The sequence below is a fragment of the Acanthochromis polyacanthus genome, chromosome 20, assembly GCF_021347895.1.
Source record: "Acanthochromis polyacanthus isolate Apoly-LR-REF ecotype Palm Island chromosome 20, KAUST_Apoly_ChrSc, whole genome shotgun sequence".
Classification (NCBI taxonomy): domain Eukaryota; kingdom Metazoa; phylum Chordata; class Actinopteri; family Pomacentridae; genus Acanthochromis; species Acanthochromis polyacanthus.
Window position 1 is genome coordinate 16,496,723 of NC_067132.1, and position 26,147 is coordinate 16,522,869.

The window sequence follows — 26,147 nt, forward strand, 5'->3', positions numbered from 1 at the left end:
TTATTGCTATTTCTGTGCACACGACACACACACACACACACACACACACACACACACACACACACACACACACACACACACACACACACACACACACACACACACACACACACACACACACACACACACACACACACACACACACACACACACACACACAGGTGCATCACCCTATGGCCTGAGGACTCTACACAGCGCAATGCCTCGACTGGAAATGTGGAAAATGGCACAGTATCGAGTAGAGAGAGGAAGGACAGGACTGAAAGAGGAAGAGTTGGATCATGAAAGAATACGAAACCAAAGAAACAAGAAAGGAAAAAAAAGGTGAGGGAAAGCAGAGAAGTGCTGTTCAAAGGAAGAAAACAGTTTGAGAAGCCAAGCAAGGGGAGAGTTTAATGGCATTTCCATTCTTGAATAATTGGGACAGGTCATTTCCTCTTCTGCCATTCCTTTCTCATCCTCCTGCCCTTCCCCTCTGTCTGTCTCTCTTGACCTTCCTTTCTCATCTCTTTTCATCTCCTTTTCTTCCCCTTTCAACATTCTGCCCGTTGCCTTGGGTGTGTAGCCAAAACGAGAAAAAAAACACCTTTCCACTAAAAATGCTTTGACTCCTCTGATAAAACCATTGATGTGTGGTAAGTGTGTATACTAGTGTGTATATGTGTGTGATGATGCTGCTAATCCAACCAGACTGCAAATGGTCATGCCTGTCCCACTCGCTCAGAAGGGAAAGCTGCGTTTGGATGTGCATGTGTGCGTGTGTTGGCGTGTGTTTTACAAGGCTAGAAAGGTGTTATCACAAAGCTGCGGAATCACTGAGTCTTTTCTCCTCAGATACCATCTGCCATCACCACACAAGCATGGCTGCGGGTGCCCCCCATTATAGCCGAGACATCCAAAGAATCAATGGCAGCATCCACCTCAGCTACAGCTGCTCCAAAATGTAATTATTAAACATGCAACATCGATGCACATGCTCGCATGTCTGTTCGCTTGGAGGCTTGTGTCTTAATAGATATACGAGCGCACTTTGTTATGTGCATCCATGTGTGAGTGGGTGACTTTAGCCTCTGAGTGCGTCGATGTGTGTGATGATTACAAATCTGCTTTCCCAAGATGGATCACACTTGTGAGCAGCATGGCCGTGCCACTGTGAATGTTGATGGACAGCCGGTGCATGTGAGTGAGACCATTTGGCAGTTTGCGTCTTTTGCAAATTTATTTAGCATTTAGATTCAGCAGAATTCCCTCAGAAACTGCTGAAAACGGGCCAAAGCCCACTGCTTAGCTAATCTAGCTTTTTCTCAGCTCGAGATTTTTGACTCGACTTGGACTTATGCTTTCCTTAATTTTATGTTTCCCCATAAAAACACAGCAAATGACAAAAATATGACAGGCTACATTATTAGTATTGTATTTATTACACCATAACTCCTGCTCCACCACAGTTGCAGTCTGTTTAGCATCAGATCGATGCCTTTTCTTTGCAATCATCCACTCCAATAGGAACTAATAGCCATTTCCAAAATAATGTTTGGGGCTCCTCTGGCTTGGCGCTCAACACTGGTGCAAGCTGTAAATCACTGTCCCAAATGATATGACTCCACCCAGGGAGAGTAATTCATGCTAAAACCAGATTTAAGCCAGTTTAATGCGTTAATGAAAAGTGCTGTATTTATGTGTAGCTGGTAGATGGCAATGTTGCGAAATCAGGCCCATCTGTGACTCGGTCTAAACCCCTAATGAGAACATTACCGAGCCCCCGGCAGAGACGCACACAGAGAAAGAGAGATGGACAGAAAAGGGAGGAGAGCGGCGAGATGATCGATGCAAACCTCGCCTCCTCTTTTGACTGCTATCATCCCTTTCCCTATTCCTCCTGTTTGCTGTCTCTCCTGCTCCTCCCTCCTCCTCCCGTCTCATACACCAGAACCGAGGGCAGTGGGTCTAACTCAATACAACGTGCGGCAAAAATCGATGGAAGACAGAAAGAGACGGAGCTGGGGGACTGAAGAGAAGAAATAAGGCCAAGTGGAAGGGCACACTTTTGGACAGCTCTGCAATTCTGTCCACCTCCATTTACCTGAACAAACAGACAGTCCAAAATGCTGTGATATTGCAAGATTACAGCAAAAGGTAGCATCATATTTTTAGGGAAGAAATCACCAAACAGATGAATCTCAGGTAAAAAAAAAAAAGAAAAGAAAAAAAGACATGACAATATGTGAACAAACAATAGCAGATCTGTTATCGAACATACAAGTGATACATACTCACATCAAGCACATTCAAATGTGTAATATTCCAAGCCCTAAATGTATTTTTCCACAAATCCACCACAAACTGAACCTCATACTCCAGCGTAAAGTATTTCCACCCTTGTTGTCCAGACATACAGAGCTTAATATTCATCCAACGGCGAGTAGAGGGAATTCACGCACAACTCCCAGGGCTGTGGACAGACATGCATGCATGAATAAAAAGCCTAAACAGACACATGCACATACAACTCATCTGCAAACACAAGCAGCCGCCGTGCTTTCCCCTGCCTCTTGCGCTCCTCTGCTTGGTTTCTCTCGTTCTTTAAATCAGAGATGCACATTGTTTTTCGTAAGAGCCTCAGTTTCTAGTTTGTCAACAGGGACGTGATCCGTGAAACATTCATGAAATTCCAATAAATCATGTTAAATCAGAAAACTTGCAAAAAAAACTGACGTATACATGACAATTCATTTCCTGTGCCTTGCCATGTCTCCCAAGAGAGCATATGCTGTTTTTCCCCCTTTTGACACATTTTCCTCAGTTGCATTCCCGTAATAACCCCGTGTCCTCTCCTACCTTTGCTACACCAGCAATACGAAAAATGCACAAAAACCCAAGCTGAAGCAGTTTTCTGTTCAATCAGGGATTAAAACAGAGTTGGATATTCAAAACAGTGGCACAACAAACACACAACAACTACAAAAAAAGAGGCTCAACGACACCCATCCTTGCAGCGCTGACTCCATCAAAGTCCACCTTTCCCTCTCATTCATTCACTTTTCCCCCTCACATCTGTCTCCTTCAGTGCCAGTGTTCCTTCAAGAATCTTCTCCTCTCAATCTTGCTTTCCCTCCCCTCCTTCATCCCTGCATTTATTTCATTTTCCACCCCAGTTTTCCCCTCACTTCAGTGTCCGCCGATCAACCAATTCACAGCTTCTGTCATCTGTCCCCATTCACTCCTCTGCCATCACTCTAATCTCTCTGGCCGTCTCTGCTGTGGGTGTGTATGTGAATGTCTGTGTGAAAACACTAACCTGCCCTTCTGGCACGCCGAGCACAGCCAGGCTTTGTCCCTCTTGCTGTAGGTGCAGCAGGTCTTGCAGACGTTGTACTGGCAGTCCAGGCACTGGCGCTTGGGGTTGAGCAGGAAGGTGAAGGGCGCGCAGCAGCGGATGCAGCAGTGCTCGTTGAAGCGGTGCTGCTTGGAGAGGATGGAGCATCTGCTGCCTTCCTCCGCCAGCTCCTGCTTCATCTCGCTGAAACCGAGAGAGAGAGAGTGAAAGAGAGAGAGAGAGAGAGAGAGAGAGAGAGGACAGGGGGGAGGGGGAGAGAGAGTGAGAGGATGGTGAGCGTCTGGTCGAGAGGTAGAACACGAAAACGGCAGAGGAGGCGATGCAGAATAATTGGAGAAGCTGTGGCAAATGAAAAATTAAAGAGGGGGGGAGTGGGGTAACAAAACAAGATGGGGGGGGGGGGGCAGAAGGGGTCATGAGTTTGGTGAAAGCATCTCCCTGCTCCCCATTTCTTCTCTTCTGCTCCCCCTTTCTCTCTCACTTACACCAATTCTGTGGAATTAACGTGATGGCTGACATTTCAGTTTCAGAGGACGTGTCATGCCTTGTTTGTCCACATCAGTCAAATCACAGCGGAGGAGAGTCCAACACTTGCGTTCCCACAACCTCCAGTCAAGCAGCGTTGCAACTTTGTTAATTAACGTATTCCGAGGTTGAGAACAATGACAATAAATTGGCACAAATAGTACTTAAGCTGAGGGTCAACACACAGAAACTAGCCTGAGAGAAAACCAGCATTAATGAAAAGCCTCCACAGTCATAGTGGAGAGCTGTTAGGGCACCTGTCTCATTAATCTCAACACCTCAGAGGATTGTTCAGACTCCTGGACTATTAGTAACTATTAGAGTGATTTTTTTCCCCCTTTACCAGAGCTGATTTAAAAGCCAAACAAAAAGTTCACAGCTACATACAAACAAGTGATTATTTTATACAAAGTCACCTGTAGTTGGCTTAACCTTGTTCTGATATTTATGGTCCAATAAAAGGAAAGCCAGAGATGGGATCATATAAGCTATTAATCAGTTATTTAACCAGCAAAGCAGCTTTGCTTTCTGAAGCCTCAACTGTTCACATAAATTATGCACATGGGTTTTTTCCTTTAGGATTTGTGCTGACTGGGCGATGCTCCGTAAGCAGAGGCTACGACAAATTATGTAATGTTTTGCATTTATATCATCAACCTATCATCATCAGGACATAACACAACCATGTCCATTATGCTTGAAACCGTGCACGGCGAGGACAAGAGCTTAAGTAACGCATTTATCCACGTTTACACTATCAGCCATCAGTTGTCATTGGGCGTGAATGGAGGCAGAGAGGCAGAGATCGAGATGTTGCTGGCGAGGTGTGAAAGTGAGCACAGCTCGAATGGGCAGCAAGTAAATTATTTAAGCTGCTCCTTCACACAGCCAGGTCACAGCCTGCTGGGCTGGTTTTCATTGATCCTATAGATACACACATGTGCAGAAGTTGGTCTTTAAAGTTGAAGCATTGAAAGCAGGAAAACTGGGAAATAATAACAGTCTGACTCTGACAAGGGACGAATTGTGATTGCCAGAGGATCTCCAAAACTGCATTATGCTTAAATGTTTAAAAGCCACTACACGTTGTCCACAGACAGTCTAATGTGAACCACTGACAGGGTCATGGCCGTCCAAGACTCAGTGATGCACATGGGAAGTGAAGGCTAGCCTGCGAGGTCCAATCCACTGAAGCGCTACTGTTGCAGAAATTGCTGACCTGAACTGTGGCTATTAAGGAGAGGCGTCAGAACACACTGAGCATTACAGCTTGTTTTATATAGGGTTGCATCAGAATATCCATGCTGACTGAATGTCCACCACTGACAGCACCTGCAGTGGGCAGGTGAGCTTCATAATTTGACCATGGAACAATGGCAGAAGGTTGCCCGATCAGATGAATCACACTTTATTTTTACATCATGTAGCCCACCAGGTGCCTGTGCATCATTTACCTGAGAAAGAGATGGCAGCAGGATGCATTATGGGAAGTCCTGGCATTCATGAGGATGTTACTTTGACATGTACCATGTGCTTAAACATTATTGCAGCCCGATATACCCCTTTCATGACAACAGCCTCTTTCAGTAGGATAATGCACCATGTCATACAAAATGATTGAGGAGGTTTGAGGAACATGACAAAGAGTTTAAAGTCCTGTCTTGGCCTCCAAATTCCCCAGATCTCAATCCAATTGAGACTGCGTGGGATCCATGGAGGCCTCACCTCAAAACGTCCAGGACTATGAATGACTTGAATGATACCACAGGACATCTTTAAATCTATAGTAACTAATGGTCTGGCTTCACCTCATCATTATTCTGCTATAGGGGAAAAACACTCTGACTTGTTTGTTTTCTATAAACCAATTACATCTGTCTTAGACAGAGCTAAGAGAAGGATGCAGCTTTGATGATCCCTCCAAATAGTGACGAGTGGAATTGTTTAGTTATAATATTTAGGTGCACTGAGGCAAACACAGTCATTAGAATTCATATTTCATTGAACAAAGCAAGCAGGCTTCTGTACTGAACAATACAAATCCTTGGCAAAATCAGAAATTTTAAATTTGGTAGGTTATAAGCTGGGAGGTTGTTGCTGTCGTTTCATGTAGCAAAGTGGATTTTTGAAACAGTAACAAGCAGATAGTGGAAGGACAGGAGAACGCAGACTGAAATGAGCGGCCAATGGCAGGCTTATGCCCACAGTCTACCCCTGGTGAGTCAGACTTCAGTCCTTTTGGAGTCCATGCCTTGACAGAAGAGAGCTGTTCATACAGCACAGCAGGGACCTGCACAATATTAGGCATGTGGTTTTAATGTTGTGGTGGATCAGTGTATGAAATGTTCAAAACAGAGATTAAAAAAAGCCTTCTTCACCACATCATATATGTCCTCCAACCTCACAGAAGATGTGTGATGGTTTTCCCAACCTCAACTATGCTACCAAGGCATATATGAAAAATTAAGTGTATCTCAAAATAGTGTGCTGAATGCAGCATATTGTGAATTTCCGGTGTGTAATATGTATACATGTGCATGTGGAGCCAGCGGGGGCATTGCAATCTCCTGCTTCCCTAAGTTATTAGTGCTGCTCCTCAAGCAGATCCTCTGCTGCCTCGCCGATTGCTTTTCATATGCATCATTAGACGCAGAATATTACCAAGATGAACAAACCATTTCATATACAGCGTCGTGTGAGAGTGGGTGGGGGTGAGAGTGAGAGTTGAAGGGCAGGGGCTTATAGATAGTGGTATAAACACATGGTGATTAAAAAAAGCTTCCATACACATGTTCAAGGTCACAGCAGGAGGATGTTGGCTCCAGTCAAGTGAATGCATTTTAAAGACATATCAGTGCAAGATTGGAAAAAAAAAAAAAAAAAAGACTTTTCTCGGTCTGAGCAGCAGCATCTTGTACAGAAAACATACTCATGTCCCCAAAACAAAGCAAACCAAATATATGCAGCTTACATTTATATCTTACTGACTCCATGAAGCAATTGCCTGGAAATCATTTCCTTCGGTCCCGATTAGGATCAGGATCCATTTTGTCTTTCTGGGTCCGTGATACGGGTTTAATGAACAGCCCGATCAGACGAGGGCTAGTTCTGGCCGTTTAATTAAATGAGCTGGCAAATGTACACATTTCCAAAGACAAGGGGAGGGTTCATCATGCCTGTCATCCCGTCGCATTAACTCATACCGCTGTTAATGAGACATGAAAACCTGCGCTTGTCCCACAGCAATGACTGGAGATATGTGTGGGTCAGCCAGGTGCCAGCAAGACACAATTCGCTCATAGAAGATATAACACCAGTGGCTCTTTATTAACAAAGTATATGAGTTACAGAATGTCAACAGGCCTTTATGATAACACTGGTAATTCCATTTAGCATTTAAACCTAAAGGATAATGCATCACGTGCTGAATATAATTAGAAAAAGACCCAAAAATTAAAAGAAATGCCTACTGAGGGCAAAGCTAAGCTACAATATGGACCTGGCATTGGATTTTACTTAACTGCTATTGTTTAGGGATAACCTTTTAACCTCAGAGTTTTGATCAATGTGGTCACAGTGTCGGCAAAGTGCGCAGAAAAACAGAAAATCTGAACAGTGCAAACTTGATCTGTCGATGAAAACAGTGTGATATGATCAAGAGCTTCAGAAAGAGGTAATAAAATCTTCACTTACAATGGCTGCTGAACTTTTAAAGCACATTATATATTTAGGATCCTATTCACCATGCAGTATCACCTCCTCAGATTCTCCCTGCTGCCTGACAACAATGCCATCCATAATTAACTGTGTTCCTATAACAGATGGTACGACCTCCACGGAGTCCCAGTCTCAACATTAGGATATGACACATTGAGACAGCCTACAGGAATATACAACAGAACTGTGGCAGGTTCTCCAATATGCTAGAAGACCTAACTTGATGAACACCTAGAATAACTAGCAGTGCACAGATACTTTGGGAGAATTGTTAAATTTTTAACTTGCAGTGCAGAACTTTTCTCTCCCCTTCTGGCAGTCACAGAAATTACACAGTGTCGACACATTCTTAGATGGGGTCGACTGCTTTCTGTTTCCGATCGTAATCCTCACACTAAATGCTTCTTTTTGTCTAGAGCATCAGAAAAAGTTTGCTTCATTTCTCTGCTATACTACTAATTGCCCTACTTCACCTCCATTGATCTGTTGCTTTGTGTCGATCACCCAAACCTGCTGCAGTGTTGAATACCTGCGTGAAATATATTGTTAGGAGATAATGTTTGAGCGTGCAAATGTCTCCCATACGAAACAAGGAAGTCAATGATATTTTCTCGTGCTATTGTACTGTATTGCAGTCAGATGAAGCTTTTTCATCCTGTTACAATATAATTCAGTCATTTGAAACACCTTGCTCAACAAGTGATCCTAATATCATTTAATAATGAAGTTGAACTCATCTTTAAGTCAGGGCAAAACCACACATTTTTATTTATTCAACAAGGCCAGTTTCTCATTTAAATAAAACTTGTTCAAAGCATGTATTGTATTCCCTTAGACTGGTGTTACAACGTTCAACCTTAGAGCTGCAGCTTGTGATAATTCACATCTTCACACATTCTGAAAACATTTTTTTGGAATTATAACTTACTGTTTTGTGAATAAAATGGTAGAAAATAAGGAATTATCTTTCTAGCTTTTCAGAACTTTATGTCTAAATAAAATAAACATCAGAATTAGCTTTAGATTGCATCTGCTGATTGACAAATGGATTCTCAGCTGTATTTAGCTTTTACCCAAGCCTACCAGATTTGACTGCAATCCTGTTTAGAAGCACCAGTTATTTTCATAAAAGTCTGCCGGGTAGTCGCATGCTTAGCAAGTTAACTGCTAGTGTTGTGATCATTTTCTCATGACATTTAAAATGTGAATAATATAATTAATTACTCAGGCCTTCCTTAATGTCAGCATGATTAACTGCTCTACTGTAGCTCCTGACAAATTAGAAAACAGCAAAGTTCTGCGGGTGTTGAAAGTTTAAAGACACCAGACTGTTGGAGTAACAACTATTGATTATGGAAATAACCCCTGCAGTGTATATGTTGATGGGATGAGTTTAAAAGGGGAACAGAGTACGCATGCTGAATACTGATTCAGTTCATAATTTAATATCAGGACAGTGTGATGAGATGTGGATTTAATGATATGCAGTGTATTCCTGACAGCCTGTCACTCCCACAAAATATTGTTTGTGGTGAAGATCTATTAACTCGGTTCTTTCTCATCTCTTTCTCATTTTCTGTCGACTCTGCCCTGCTTCCCCTTTTCGCTCCCTCCGCTTGTGTCCGCCAGCAATCTATTAACATAGTTATTTTCCCCTCATTTCTCCTTCTCCGTGCTGTCCATGTCTCCCTCCCTCTCACTCTCTCAGCTGACAGACAGCCAGGCTTAGGCTTAAGTCTCTGGGTGAAGTTGAATTATGTTACGTCCAGATTTGTAATCTAGATAATGGCATTTCGCAAGCTGGCCAGAAAACAAAAACGGTTGCAATTTTTATAAACGACGTATCGCCCTCTCAGCAGCTGTTCTCTTGCTCAGTGCAGTGCTAAAGAGCTGAAAGTCACTGATGAATCAGCTTAGGTGGAAAGTAAACTCCACTGCGTTACAAATATGTAATTTTATGCAAATTAGTTGTACAAAGTAACTAGTTAAATCTTAGGGCTGTCGACATCCTTATTAAATGTTATACAAGAGGGAGTTGTATGGCTACAGTTTCATTATAGATAGCAATGCAATGGAACAATTGTGGCTTGTTAATTATAAAGCATATTAATTTCCTCATGTCAAGAAACAGAACAAAGTGTCTGCAGCCATGCCAGCAGCTCTGTGAGGCTAAACTTAGGCAGAGCAGCGTTTAGAGCTGAATCCTAATGCTACGGCAGTATACTCACAATGACATGCAATGATCAGTGGTACTTCACAGTTTAGTTTAGTTCTTAGCTTAGTGTGTATTAAAAATTTTGCTGATTCCCATTAAATGTAAACAGCAGCTGATGGAGATGCCATCACTGTGGAAGATGTTTGGTGCACTACTGGCTTTTAAAGGCAGATACTGATATACAGACAAGTGAATTAACCGTGTGACACCAGAACACCTTCAATGCACCTTGGCATTAATTTTCCAAGTCTTTGGAACGATACTGAATGGATAGAACACCATTCTTACAATAGATGTCCTGGCTGACAAATTGGGTCAAAATCTCCCTTATGTGCTCGGCTGGGTTAAAATCAGAGGGATATACTATCAGGCGAGGGTATGTTCAGCCTAAAGTTGAAGGTTTCAATGTCAGGAAAGTAGCTCTCTTTTAACCTGCTAGTCCATCCTGGTACCTTAAGCACCTACATGCATTTAGTGACGCCAAAAACACATACATGTTTTTATGCTTGGTCCTGATTTGCTGCCAAGTGAGTTTCACAAAGCAAAACAAAGAGTAGACAATTGACTAGTCTATTGAAACTGATCACAAAGAATATATGTTTAAATTCAGGAGGTGTAAGCTTAGAATTAAGAGCTCTAATGTGCTGTCATGTTCGAAATCAGCAGCAACATTAAGAGTGTTGAATTGGATATATTAACTTATATGATTAACTATTTCTACCACCATTTGTCTTTTGCAATTTTTACATTCCTCACAGTTTTCACCATAAGAACCTGTTCCTCTTGACTGAAGTAGGCCACACACCATCAAATAACATGTCAAACAGCATCTTTCATAGGCTGTGGTGAAGGACACCTGGGTAACAGATGAAGGTCATACTGACCTTTGACTGGGGTTTAAGGTTTAGTCCAGCCTGCTAACGCAAAGAAAGCCATGCTATGTTAAACTTGCCTCGTAGTACACGAGCCCCTCTGGTGATGAAAGCAAAAGCACATGATTCACATCCTTTTCATATTCATCAAACCATTCAGTGACCTCTCATGCCCTACGGACGAAAGCACCGTCATCCTAGAAGAGACCACTCATCAGGATAGAAATGTGTCATCCTCATAATATAAAGGTGATCACTCAGAACCACTTTGTAATGGATCGCTGCACCCTTCCCTCTTAGGGGACAAGCAAAATGTCCTACTGAGTATTACAGAGCCATTGGATCCCCTCACTGTAGGGGTCAATGGTCCAGGTTTACTTTCAAATTCCATCTGTTTGTTTGTTTATTAAGAACCCCATTAGCCTCTGACACAGCTCAGAGGCTATTCTTCCTGGGGTCTTTAGATATTTGAGAGGGGCTGCACAGTGGAGTAGTGGTTAGCACTTTCGCCTTGCAGCAAGAAGATCCCCGGTTCAAATCCCGGGGTGGACCTGGGATCTTTCTGCATGGAGTTTGTATGTTCTTCCTGTGCATGTGTGGGTTTTCTCCGAGCACTCCGGCTTCCTCCCACAGTCCAAAAACATGCTGAGGTTAATTGCTTATTCTAAATTGCCCGTAGGTGTGAATGTGAGTGTGATTGTTTGTCTGTATATGTAGCCCTGTGACAGACTGGCGACCTGTCCAGGGTGTCCCCTGCCTTCGCCCGAGTCAGCTGGGATAGGCTCCAGCACCCCCCTAATGAGGATAAAGCGGTGTATAGAGAATGGATGGATGGATATTTGAGAGCAAAAGAAATCCATTAACAATACACAGCATGTGTCAATTTCCTTTGTTTATCAGCCAGCAATTATAAGTCCCACCAGATTGACAAGACACCAGTATGTCCAATATATCAGCTTGACTAATTATTGGTCCAGCTCTGCACATCAGACCAATCAAAGCAATCCTACAGTTACTGAGATATATCACTGTAATTTAATGCAAGAATGCCCAAACCCCAACGATACAAATAAACTATGTGGTGTTAATGTAAAATACTAAAAGATTAACTATATTCTCTAGGCAAAGCTAAACAAGACTGTAACAGCAAAAATGAACAGCTCTATTGTTCGCTATCCTAAAAACATATTTAAATTTTTAAGGATGTACAAAAGAATCACAATAACCACCATACCAGTAAAACAATATATTAGCATCTCAAAATCAAACTTGTCAGTATATAATCTCTGCTGCTGTCCATATTCATGCATTTTGAACAAACAGTGAGGGACTACTAAAATCTGAAATGGCATAAATCAAACACCATGCAGGGTGTGTTAAAGTTAATTTACAGCGCACGTATATTTTCCAGCAAGGTAGGGATATGCATTCTCCTTAATAGCATGAGCCCATAAACAGTTGATATACTGTACAATACCCAGGCTGGCATGGAGAAAATGGGTTTTTGTGCCCTGAATGTTGAGCCAAACACTCCAATGAGGATTTTGCAGGAAAGTGAGGGAGGCGTGTTGTACCAAGGTTAACCCCGTGTCAGTACTGCTGAGGAGAGGATCCTGAAGAAAATGAAAGTACAATATACCATAGAGTCTTTGATCAACGCTTTGATCTACATGCTGCGGCAGAAACTCACAAAACCAATGTCTGCTGTTCACCAGTGGATCATGAAGCTCTGGATCAGAGGGATGTGAGTGCCCACCTGGCTGATAGAAGCGTGTTTGTGTGTATTAAGTCTAAGTGTGTGTTAGGAGTCTGTATTTATTGATGCGTGCATTTTCAAGTGTACAATAGCTAAATACACTTGGTAATTGTGAATTGATTGAGGGCTTTCTGAGTGCTTAAGATGCTTTTAATTGAAAGTGGGCAAATTCAAGTGTAAAGATGCTGCTTTCGTGTTTCTGTGCTCTCTATCTCTTTGATTGCTCATTACTAGTGCTGTGGGGACATAAATTCAGCCACTCTTTTGTGTCAGAAAGCACATTTTTTATGATGCAAGCCATTTAATTGTATGTTGAATACTTGGTTAAAAGTGAGGGTAAGGTCGTGTTTTGGTAAGGTTAGGGTAAACGCGAGGGTCGCCACAAAAATGGATGCAGTTGATGGATCGTCCTCCATACTGCTGGAAGGATGACTGTGTGAGTGCATGCGGTTCAAGTCTGCATGCAGGGAGCCTTTTCCTGCTGTTATTCAGGCTGAAGTCGCAATTAACACGCTCCGTCGGTGTGTACGTGCCTGCAAGTGTGTGCTGTGCGTGCATTTCTGTCTTTGTACACCCTGTGTGCTTCAGAGCTGTAGGGAACTCATATCTGGTAAAAGAAGGAATGAGATCAGAGGAAATTTTGGTTCAATTGAAGCGCAAAATTTGCATTTGGACCCCGACAGGGTGAAGCTGAGTTGCACAGTTCATGCAACGCAAATGCCAAGTGAGAGCAGAGAGGGAACTACTGGAGATAATCACAACTCTCATTCTCCTCTGCAATGCAGTGGCAGACTGGCACATGGGTCACATATTTCAGGGTTTGTGACATCCAGCTATTGGGTTGCTGGCACGTCGCTGATTGAGGTACAGGTGTGAAGAGGCTGGCGAGCGGAGATGAAATCATAAAGCTCGCAGACAGATGGCAGAGATCCCTCTCATGTGGAAGGACATTAACAATAAAATAATAAAGTGACAAATGAGTAATCAACTGAAAAAACCCACAACAGGCAGCTCTGGAACATTACGCTACAGAAGATAAAGTAACTAAAGTCTAAGCGGCTTCCGTGCAGGATGATGTGTGATACAATCCCTTTCACACCTTACAACACAACAGCATTGGACAACTGTGAATCAGTGCTGTATGAAGTGGAAAATGTTGGTTGGGGCTGGACAGATTTTCTAAACCTCTTTGAAACAGAGCAAGACACTTTGTAGTCATAATTTGAATAAACATAAAGAAAATGATTTGCCACTCAGAGAAAGTGAGTACATTTATCACACTTTGAAATCCATAAACGTAGAGTTATGGGTTCCAGATTAAGTAATTAGAGGGTCTTTAGGGAGTGACAGGTGGAACTTGTCATGTTGAAACCTCCGACATCCAGGATCTAGTGTTCTCTTTGCTCCTGGAGTGTGTGGTGTCTTTATATAAAGATCTAAGGAGCTCTCCAAGGCCTTTTGTGGATGCCCATGGACAAGTCTACCGAGGGATTTAAAAAGAGCTGCATATTATGTGAACTAAATCATTGCACTGTAAGAACGATTCTCTGCAAGTCAAGTAGATTTCTAACCACTGATGATGTGCTCAGGACTAACCGGTGCAGCAAATCACAGGATCTGCTGGTGTTAAATGCATCTACAATCTGCACAAATTTGACCTGCGTTAGAGGTGAATCAGAAAAGAAAAGACTTAAGAATCCATTAAAATGTCTGAGTCATGATGGAGGAAATGGGACTGCTGTCAGTAATTCATCCATGAATTCTGCAACATTTCATACAGCGCTTCAACATAATGTGATCTGCCCGAAAATTCAAGTTGAACAGGAAGTGGGCTTTTCAACAGGATAATGATCCTAAGCACAACCAGCAAATGCATTAAGGAATGAGTCAAAAAGAAGAATTGGGGGGTTATGCAATGGCCTAGTCAAAGCCCAGATTTGACTCCCATTGAAATGTCGTGGGAGGATTTGGAACAGTCAGAACATGCAAGAAAACCCTCAAACATCTTTCAAACGAGGGAATTTAGCCTGAAAGTGTGGTCAACAAATTTCAGCAACCCAATGTCACAGACTGGTGAATAATTATGGAAAACACCTACACAAAGTTATTTCTGGAAAACGGGGCAATACTCGCATCTGAGGCAATGAGTGTACTAGCTTTTCCCACTGAAGATTAGTACATATTTTTGTTCAATAAATGACTGATAAAGCTCATTTTACTTGTGGATATGTTCAAGTATATCACCCTTTATCTGCAAACATGTTTCAATGATGCCAAATGACCATAAATATAGAATATCCAAAAATATATTCTCCAGCAAGAACATTGAATGAAATCTCAAAGGCAGTAGGCAGTAAAGAGACTTTCTCTGCAACAGTGAATAAATTAAGTGCAGTAATCCTATGGTCTTATAATCCTACGGTCTCCTCTGGTCTTTATACATAGCAAGCAGCGCAGGTTCTTTGCCTTAGTCATTGTGATCAAGAAAAAGAAAGTAGAAATTCCCTCATACTGCAAATGGAATTTCCCCCAATACCAAGAGAATTAATGATAATGAAATGGACACAGAATAGCATTTAATTAACAAGATTAATGAGAAACTAAATGAAAGTTCACTTCCAAAAGATTACCTAATAAAATGATACAGTGCCTGAGAAAAACCTTGGACAAATATTTGGAGGAATTAGGAGGCAGCACACTAAAGTAAAACACTGCAATAGCTCAACAAGACTATGCTCCGACTAGTTAAACGGTCAAATGTTTACCAGTGCTCTCTATCTCAGTTTATTGAGTTGGCAAGATAGCATTTGCAACTTAGCAGAAAATACACAGTCCAGCACAGCAGAGGCATCAAAAAAACAAAATACTGGACAAACTGATGATGAATACCTGTAAAGTTTTGAGTCTTTAACATCCATCTTGGTGTGAACGTGTGAAAATTTCACTCCGAGCCGCAAATGTCAACTTCTGGAGGCACTAGAGGAAAAGTCAGCCCATTGACCAAACCAGTCATTTCAAGGGATGATGAAAATCTGCACAACATTTCAAGGTAACTGAAATATTCAGTCTAAAACAACACGGATGATGGATAAACCCAGCTGCTCTCTCTACAGCCTTTCCAGCATGACTAGAGGCTGTCAACACATTTTCTTCTGGTCTGCTCCTGAAACATTATAGATTTTTCTGGGATGGAAACTTTTAAACACAGAGCTCGAAACTCTCTGTATTTTATGGAGGAATGTGGCTAATTTATACAGCATGCATTAATAATCATGTTCATTTTTCTGTGGTGGCCTTGGTGTGCTTTATTCATCCGCAGCATGAATAACAAGGAACCACAGACCGGCTGTCTTTTCTCTCTGTTCTGCTGCGTCTCCCTCTCTCTCCCTCTCATCTTCGCTGTGTACCGAATAAGAGGCAGAGTGGTAGCTTTTTAATGCACAATATGTCTTCTCTCTCTTTCAGACCACCTGTCTATCATTCTGCTAATGGGGTGCAAGAAGCTCAAGGTGACCACAGCCGGGCTGATGCTGAACTTTCTCTTTCTGCCTCTCTTGAAATAAACTGATAGTTGGTAATGCACACACACACACACACACACACACACACACATACATACATATCTTACACACTGTCACAGCAGGAGTAAAAACCCCACATCCCATAATTCTAAATGTCAGAGCAGGAACATCCCTCTCCTTGGGTGTGACAGCCTCCTGCTAATACGGTGTATGTGACATGATTATATTCAATATATTCCTTGCTTTCTGCTGTCTGTGTTTGAATTCCCAACAGCTGCGGGTGCATACAGAACAGCAGGTTTGTATTCCCTGCAACTGAAGGATACTACTACTATGAATGTGTATAAGAAAACTGTGCCATTAGAGTAACACCTCGGCTGTGAGCTCCTCCCACAGAACCTCAGCATGGAGGAATCCACCCTCCCTCACTGCAACTCTAGTTGGGTTTCCCACAGGGACTCATTCTTGCAGCATCACCAAGCGCACAGAAAGACCTGCTCCATTTCTTCACACGCTGCACATCACTTCCATCACCCGCCAGGCTTTCCAGCCCGTTGAGCTAAGTGGTATGTTGGTAAATGCTATGAGAAAAAAAAAAGACACATATGCTGGCACACAAGCATAAATGGACAGACATGCAGCCACATAAAAGACACATGAGTGTATAGATGATTCCATAACAGATGGCTGTGTACCTATAGGGACAGTCTGCTTCACTACTATACTGAACACCAGGAGAAATGCAGAGAAAGACGTAAGATAAAGAGTGAACCAAGACTGCATAAAAGTAACCAGGGTTCAATATGCCAATCACTCCTTTCTCCTTCATTAATATGATGCACGGTAACTGCAGTCTTCTTTGTCACTGACAACACTGTATTAAACAAAACTGTCTGTGAAACTTTGATTCAAAACTTCAAGACTCAAAGACTTCATCACACTTGTTCAGGGACAGGTGTACAAGGACACTGGAATTCCCGTGTTGTTTAAAAGTGTGTGTGCCATCAGTCCATCATCAAGTGTCAGGAACAATTCTTGCAGACAATCCCTTCACACTGCTTTGATCTGCAGAGATTTCCACAGTACTCACAGCTAATACTAACAGCATTAGATTAATCTGATTTTCAGAATTTTCAAACTTGGCACCCATACTCACTGCTGGCTCTCACAGCGAGTGCAGACGCAGAGTAATAGTATTATTAAAGCATACTATGGGAGTGTTAATATTGACATGGCCAAATGCATTTTTAATGTTTAGTTTACCCACAGCTTTACAGCAAAGTCAGAGCAATTATTAAAGGCTATGTGCAGGAGAAGAATCAATTACACACAGCTTCCAGGGAGATTATCACGCTACCAGTGGTTTAAGATAATTTCACACTCACGATTAACTCTTTGCTTTCAATTCCTTACTTCTCTTTCTTTGCCCTTCTATGATTTCCAATGTCATCTCCACTTCTGTGCTCAAGCACTTGCTATCTCTACATTTTCTTCTTTCCAAAGTACTTTAAGACGGATTTCATACATTGACAGCATCAGTCCAAGACTCTGTCTGCCTTATACACTCCAGCTATGCCTTACTTCCCTCCATACAGCAGCAGTCTCCAGCTTCTTTATCCTCTTTTTCCTCCCATTTCCTCACCCTCTCTCTGAACTCATGGTTAAAATGAAGCCTCTGGGCTACGGGGAGACTTCTCTCTGAACCAACTTTGCCTGGTGACGATTATCCAACAAGCCCAATAATGAGCCCTCACTTTGGGAAACAATCCAAGTCAAATGTGTGCTCCGCTGATAACGTTTCCAATCAGAACGGTTTGCCTGCATGGCAACTATGTGAGAAAATGAAAGAGAGATAAAGAGAGAGAGACCGCACATTGTTTTCTTCCACAGCACTGCAAACTCAGCAAGGTGCAGAGATGATTTGGAAGTGAGGGAATTCAGGCTTGCCTCCTGGTATTATTGGTTTGACCCTGCTGTTACTCATTATTGGCAGATTAAACAGGAAGAAATCTATAACTATTTACTTCAAACAACTTCTTTCAGTCTCTGCAGAAAATTGAAGCTGTAGGAGTGCAGATTTTCTCAGTGCCAAGTCTGAAGATGAGCAAAACAGGACTAAAAAGCCAGATATTTTAACCATGTTTCAAAAGGTTTAATTGCATACTTTTGATCCAAAGCTTAAAAAGAAGTCAGATGCATTAAAACACTGAGCTGACAATGACAAACGAAGGACAAAATATTTTGAAACAGAGAGGAAAAGACGACTTTGCAAGTTTTAATTCAGCTTAATGCAGTTTTTTTTTTTTAAAAGCATCAAATACGAGTTTTAATCTGTCATTCCTTATCTGCTTCAATTCATTCCTCAATTCCTGGCAGTCCCTTTAGAAAACGCTCCAAGAGAAACCCCGTCAGGCCACTTCTACTTCCTTTCATGTCTCCATCCCATTTCTCCACCTGTATCTCAGATTAGCCGTGTCTTTAAACCACAGCAACGGGCACAGATTGCTCTTTCCTCCGTTGAATAATCTCCATTCAGGCAGAAAAATCAAACGTTATGAGCCAAGAATGCAGCTTAAGTGTCAACCACACCAACAGATGCCAAGTGAAGAAGAAAACGGGAGGAGGGAGCAGCAGCTAGGGAGCACATATCCAACATCAGTGATTCAATCAGGGGGAGAATGAACTGTTTGCAGTGAATGCGAGAGTCAATCTGCTGTTAGGCAGCCACAAGAGAACAGTCACTGCCTGCAATATGTTGCACACACGCTTCAGTATGTTTCACGTATGTATCATATATAGTGAGACACTATAGGAATACATATGAGTGACCAGAATGCTGTTTTCATGCCATGTGTAGCTTTAAATGCATATGATTTTAAAACTTTCTATCTTCACAGACAGTTTACGTAATTTAAGAATTTTTAGAAACTGAATAATAATTCCTGTAAATACCTGACTGTACATCTGCATCTTGTGATCTTTTACCTCATGATTAGGTGTTAATTTCAGCTACAATCGTATCACACAGTATGCTGCGTGGTGATGTTGTAGTCGTGGTGGACGAGCAGCGGGTGTGAGAGGATGTGCTGCCGTATATTAAGAGCGGACCTGGGATAGCCGCCAGGGAACGAGTGGCTATTTCTGTGGCAACAAAGACGCAGAGCTACAGAAGAGCACCGTTCACTGAATTCCCCCGTGATGAGTGGAGAACTGCATGCAGGGAAAATAAAGAGGAATGAACAAGGAAAAAAGACAGACAGAGAGAAATAATTAGGGCTGAACCAAGCAGTGGAGAGGAGGGAGTTATTTTTGGGAGATGCCAGTTCAATTACAGGGGATGTGGGGGTTCTGGCTGTGGTTCTGACATAATGGGGGCCCCGTACTCTCCCACTGACCAGGACTCCAGATCCCTTTTCAATTCTGAAGTAGCCAGACTGGCAGTAACAGCCTGCCCACTGCAGCTTAGATGCATGTGCATGTGTGCACTCATTATGTGGGGACATAAATCCTTTATCCAGTCACACTGCAGGGACCTGCCAGCCTTCTGGGGACAAAAAATAAGCGTGTGTGTTGAGGAGACAAAGTACAGTCCATGTGGATCCATGACAGATTTGACACTTGTCATGTTCCTCCCACACTGATGCATGAACACGCACACAGACTCGGCCACTCTCGCTCTCTCTCACACACATCAAATCAATCCGTTACATATGGCCTCAGCACTCTGGCAACAGTAGCAGGAGTCATGTTGACTCCACATAAATACACAGTAGAAACAAAATCAGACACACTGCTGCAGAGTGACTGATGGTTATGTGACACCCACCACCGTGGCTCATTTTCAGGTCCGGGGAGAGCAGCTTTTGTCAGAGGTAATTTGGGGAAAGACAAGGCAGAATACGGTATTGAATGCAGAAGACAAGCTATTGATTGCAGCCTGAGAAAGGAGGGTGTTTGTAAGTGCGCAGCACTTTTGATTTGAGCACCAGAACAACCGGTAATGACAAAGTGCACGGAGGCAGCACATTTTATCAGTACTAAGTGCATTTTGCATGAGCGCCCCAATTCAATAGCAAATTCAACAATAACACACTTGCAAATGAGTGATTTATAAAGCTGACACAATAAAAGAGGCAGTGCAGTGACAGATCAGAAGGATTTAAGAGAGAAATAAAGAAAAAAGCAAATAAAAGGAAAACAGGACCAAACAAAATGCTAATGAATGATTGTCAGTGCAGCCCTGTGTGCTAACAGATGTGTTGATAACAAACCGACAAGGCTAATGCACTTCCCATGGCACACAGACATGCATATTGGATTTATGATAATACAGTGGGCATAGCAAATCAATAAAGTCAACACGATAGATACACTCGTACTGTGGCTTAACTGTGCATGTCAGGCAACGTGAACTTGCTGCAGGCCTTTTACACCTGGAACAGGCAAGGAAGCAAAACACAATCTTATAAAGTCTTTATTCATCTTTTCCATCTGTCCCTGTGGGAAAAATCAAACAGCCCCTGGATCGGTTGCAGTGATTCAGTCGAAGCTAGAACGCACCCCGCATACACACACAGTCATTAAGGCTCAGCTTTTAGAGAATTATAATACAGTAACATAAAGGAGGATGACAGCTCTTGAAGGTATGAGCTGATTGAGAGACCGAATTTAAATTAGAATACAACTCAGAGTTTTATAAGCATATGAATTTGTGAGCAAACATAATTTAATTTGCATTAAGTTTGCATTCAAACAGCTGCATTTTTTCTCATCACATATTTTGCATTCTACATAAACTCTTTAACCTTGTTTGGAGGTTTTTTTTTTAAAAATCATGCCTGCTGTGAGCTGCAGTTAAGTCTGTAATGTATTGAAGTGTCCTCAGGTAACCCAAGAGAACCACTCCTGAATACAATTACCTCGACACACACACAAACACACATATATTGTATTTATGATATCGCAGCAGCTCACACTACAGGGAGTTCAGCACACTGTGGTTTTGTCCTTTCAAGCCTCACACATTCATTTCCAGAGTGGTTATTATTTCCTGAGGCACTATCGGCGATAAAAGATTTCTTTTTTTTCGTCTTAGATGGAAGTGTGCAGACAGAAGCTAATCTTGCGGTTACACGAAAACGTACACGAAGGCACTCGTGTTCAAACAAACCGAAACACATGCTCAAAACACGGCGAAGAAAACAGTCACACAAGTCAGGCTCCTGGGATTTAGGGAGAGAGGAAGGAGAGAAGCTTGACAGAGGGTAACATTCACAATGTCCTTGCTTTGGTCACCTTGGGTTTCTTGTGGCAGTAGAGTTGGAGGGAAAGAGAGAGCGAGAGAGAGAGAAACTGAGTGAGGGAAAGGGATTTATCATAGCTGGACAGGTGTAGCTGAGGCAGAGGTTGAATGACCGGAGCTACCTGGGAGATTACTACTACATGAAAGGAGACTTGAATGTGCTTTGCTCCAGCGGCTGCTGCATTTAACTCAGTGATCTGCCGACAGAGCGCAGGAACATCAGAAGGACATGCAGCAAAAACAACACTGTTAATACGCTCAGACGGCGACACATGGGTCCTTGCATCCTATTATCGGCCTGCACTCTGTGCTGCTACAGGCCGCACGACAGTGATATCGCATTCAGCTTGAGGCAAAACTGGCACATCCATTACAGGATAGTCACAGCTCCAGGAGGCCATTTCTCAGGACATCCAGCTCGAGAAACGCACTGCATCACTGCATAAAAGCTTAAATGCCTGTCAGCTTACTGAGCAAGTCATCACTGATGTGCAGCCAACAGTGCTCATAATCGAACTGAAATGAAATTTGTTGTGCTGTATGTTGCTGTCCATTTCTAATTTAATCAGTTTAAAATCTACATTAGTGGTCAAATGGAAAATAAACAACAAAATAGCAGAGAGGAGATACCCTGTGGTACCCAGATGCATTCCTCTGTACTCTGTGATTAGGAGTGCATATCAGAATGCTGTAGGCTAAGCTGTGCATCATGGCGTCAAAGAGGACAAAAAGGTGTACCATATGTGCTCACATGTCCATGTCTTTGGTCTTAAAGGTGTTCTTGACTGGAGCCCTGGAGCTATGACGCCCGTGGGCAGTCATGTCTTCAATAACTCAGTTTAATGAAGTAACAAACCCCGGTGACAGCGATGACAAGGACTGACATTCCCCTTCATTGGTAACGTGACTTTGACACATAGGTCACACTGTAGCTCATCGTCCTAAAGAGCAGAAAGGTGGTTTCTTGTGGACAGGTGTGTGTGTAAAATCCATTATAACGATTTAGCAGCATAAAAGTAATACTTCCTGGTTCGTGGAGCGGTATGATTTCATAACCATATCTGAAACTACTATTCAAACCAACATATGTAAGTAATTGTGACAGTACCCAGCAGTAATTTTCACAACTGCACCACAAATACACACTTTACCTCTTCCAAGAGTAACTGCGATGTAATTTTACTCTCTCATGCACACTCACACTCCATTCACACGGATATGGCACATCTCTTGAACACTCAGTCGAGATCCAACATTTGCAGATCAGAGACTTGGCAGACAGTCTAGTCTGCATGCAAGGGCACGCCGCGTGTTTACTTCACCATGAGCGAGTGTCAACCTTCACAACCCCAACTCTCAACTGAACAGACAGCCTTGATGGCAGCCATTTATCTCCCCATCTGATTGCCGTCAGCTGTCTCCCCCTGCCAAGGAATGGGACTGCCTCCGAAAAAGGGCAAAATACCACCGACTGATTGCAAACTGTAGCATAAACAGCTTCTCTAAATCTCTCTGGAAGTCATAGTTAAAAAATAGTGGCAAGTTTATGAAGGGCACGCAGTGACATCACGGAGCTACAAATTACTGCGTATGTTGTTTTTTTTTTTTTATCTCAGATGAAGGAGAGGGACAACAAGGTGGCTTTTTCCTGAGAGAAAACATATAAACCTTACATCAGCCCATTTACATTCTGATTCAATGAGCCATGAGGCTGGTGGTATTTATATCATTTTCTTATTGTCAGCAAATCCAATGAAAAGACTAAAACCAACCATATCATTTGTGGATCACAGCCCAAGCCCACTCATTCCTACTAAACACTTAAATCTTTGAAAAATGAGTCACAAATACATACTTTCATTTTTTTAAGGCTAAAAAACATCCTTCAACATCTGTATATTATGGTCAATGCGACTGTAGTGGAGATCTAAGCAGTATTTGTGCCCACAAGACAGAATATGTAGTAATAAATAAAAATAAACTACAGTGACGATGTTGATTCCAAGGACCATGTCTCCTAGTGTAACATCATGGCTCATTTACTGGATTTTAATGATTGTTGGATAATAATAGAAGTTATTATGCAGAGGGACACAAAAAGAAAATCTAAATTGTCCAGCATTTAATCTTTCCAGTAGACTTTGTTGTTGTGAATATTTACACTTGTACACTATTTGTTTTGAAATGATACCGCCAAAACATTAGTCAGTGGTGGTGTTTCTTTCCCACTGTGCTGGATTTCATCGAAAATAAATTCTAAAATGCAGCTAATCGTGTTGGGGATGGAGCTAATGAACATTGAGCAAGAGTTAGTTTCACTGAAATTACTGCAAGAGATGATGCTGGAACCGATGGAATCTAAAAATACACCGCTAAGGCAAGAAAATGAGAAGTCAGCATATGGCTACATTGTTTGCATCATGAGACAGTCAGATAAAATTATAGCCGGTGACATTATATTTTGTTTCACAGATGCAACATTTGTCATTGCACAAATCGATATATGTGGACAAGTGGACATTTAGTTACATTTATGAAGAGGTGCACGTCTGGCTATGTTATGGCGTACATTCAAAAAAAAGCACAGAAATCAAGCACTATTCTCTGCAAGAATCTGCAGCTTTTATCCTCATTGGACTTTAATTTTTAAACGTCTAACTCACCTTACTATTTAGAAAGTAATGTTTTCCAGCAAAGAAGTTATCTTCCTATTGAACATTATTAAACATCAGCATTAATTTAGTGAATCAACTAGCAAGGCAAAGATCCAGGTATTATTCTTAGAAATAGTTGGAACAACCAAGCGCTAAAAGCTGATGTGACCACAAATACAGTTCAATGGGAGCTGTGGCTACTGAAGACCGACGTAAACAATTTTTTCTGTTTAATTTATTTGAGTTTAATTAAAAGCCATGCTGCCCCAACATGGTCTAGAACACTGAGTGCCGCTTAGAATACAAGAATGGCATCAGAAAAAGATCCACATAACGATCTAGCCCTGCGAGAACATGAGAAAAGCACAGCAAACAAAACAAATGTCAGGAAACGGCAGCAATAAGAGAAAAAGCATCATACACACACAAAAGCTGTTCGAGGCTTCAAACAGCGTGTATCGATCCCAGCGTTTAATAACTCAGCTGCGTCTGAAGATGACCTTCCAAAGTGGCAGCAGAGCCTTGTTCCATTCATTAAGATCCAGCGCCAGAGGAGAGCCGCTACAGAAGACAACACAGCTTGTAAACAGACAGTAGGCCTGTTTATCTTCTAGCTGCATTTACTAACGTTATTAAACACTGTAACTTCATTAAAAGCTGTTGTGTGTTGCGGCTTAATTACTCCCCCAGAGGAACTAGAAGACCGTTCCCTTTTCACACAAAGTTTCTGTCCCAGCAGCCAATATAGCTGGAAAGGGGGCACAGCTAATACAATCTCACAAAACAAGTATTTTATTGCCAGAAACTGAATATGAAACCTAAAAATTGTATTACCTTTAAAAACAATACATCATATACTGTACATTTAGCTTTTTTGTGTGTTGCTGCTGTTCTTTTATTTTTCACAAGAGTCAGACATTAATTCGATAGCTGCTACTTTATCACATTACTTTAAAAGAAGGAGCCGACATATGCTGAAAAAGCAGTTAATATTGCTTTGCGATAAATAAATCTTCATTAGAAACCTGTAACAGACCCTACAGTAGACTGAAAGTGTGTGTTTGTGTGTGGTTCTCACACACTTGCCACACATGTACATGACAAATTGTCCCCTCGAGTGTCTTGTAGAGGTGACTGAGGACTAACCTGGCTGCTGTAGTCATAGACTGAGAGAATTATGGGTCTTTGCTCAGGGAAAGTTCAAAATGGGTTCAGATACAGCGTATGGATCAGGATCTGATTTATCTCACCTGAAACGGCCTCAAAAATGGACATGTCTCTTGAAGCATGAGTACAGATAATTGAAGCTCTTATCAACCATTTAGAATGTCGACAGCTACTTAACTGGGACAATCAATGACTTTCCTTTCCTGCATCCTCTTTCTCTTGATATTCTCTCTTCTATCCTTCTGACACCTCTTGGTTAAAGAAATTCACTTGTATTGCTAGAAATACAATTACAAGACAATACAATTTGTTTCCTGCAAAGAAAACTCAAATGTTTAACACCATACTTGTGTCTGTATGCTAAATATAAAGCTATTAGCTTAGCATGACTGGTAGAAAGGAGAAACAGCTAGCTTAATAAAACACTGAAAAAGCATTAATTGGTGCCCTTTGAAGGTACCACGTGGTGTATTTTTTGAACAAGGCTGTTTCTAATTTAAGCTTTCATTAGCCTAATAAACTGATGTTTGCTAAGCTAACTGTTTTTTTCTGCTGTTCTCTCCTAGTGTGGCTAGATCGCAAACTGGCAGAAAAGGTACGCTAAATAAGGGTAGTAACTTCAGAAGGTGATACAAGTTTTTTTGCAAAATGATGAAATTTCAGATGTGCAAAAGGTTTTTGATGGTTTCATTGATTTGTGTGATGAATACAACACCAGTCTTCTTGTCTTTGTTAAAAAAAAAAGTAAATAAATGTATTTCCCAAGCTGTAAGACAAATCCTTTAATAATGCAACACAGTCATCTGAAATGATCCTCACTGTTGCACCTGTCTGAACATATTTTATAAAGTGGAACGGGGTCTCTTGTGTCCTTAAAGTCATTGGTGTGATGACAGGTGATGAGAGGACAACATTGTTGCCTCGAGCCACAGACTCACTGACAGACAGAGATGACAGGGGACAATCTACAAAAGACAGGAAAAGACAGAGGGTCAGAGTGAAAGAGGAAGACAGACAGAGAGACAGGGGAGAGTGAATGATAGATATGGGGGAAACAGAGGGTGAATGTGGATTGGAGCAT

General features: G+C 41.8%; 1 protein-coding gene across 5 annotated transcripts in view; it reads right to left on the bottom strand.

The window, feature by feature from the left end:
* Positions 1-26,147, bottom strand: part of myripb (myosin VIIA and Rab interacting protein b) — a 136,969-nt gene that overhangs the window by 65,136 nt on the left and 45,686 nt on the right. For all 5 annotated transcript variants that reach the window (XM_051940339.1, XM_022189984.2, XM_051940338.1 and 2 more), the window contains exon 3: positions 3,299-3,520. In XM_051940339.1, coding sequence (XP_051796299.1) covers positions 3,299-3,520 — 222 coding nt within the window. The remainder of the gene's footprint in view (positions 1-3,298; positions 3,521-26,147) is intronic.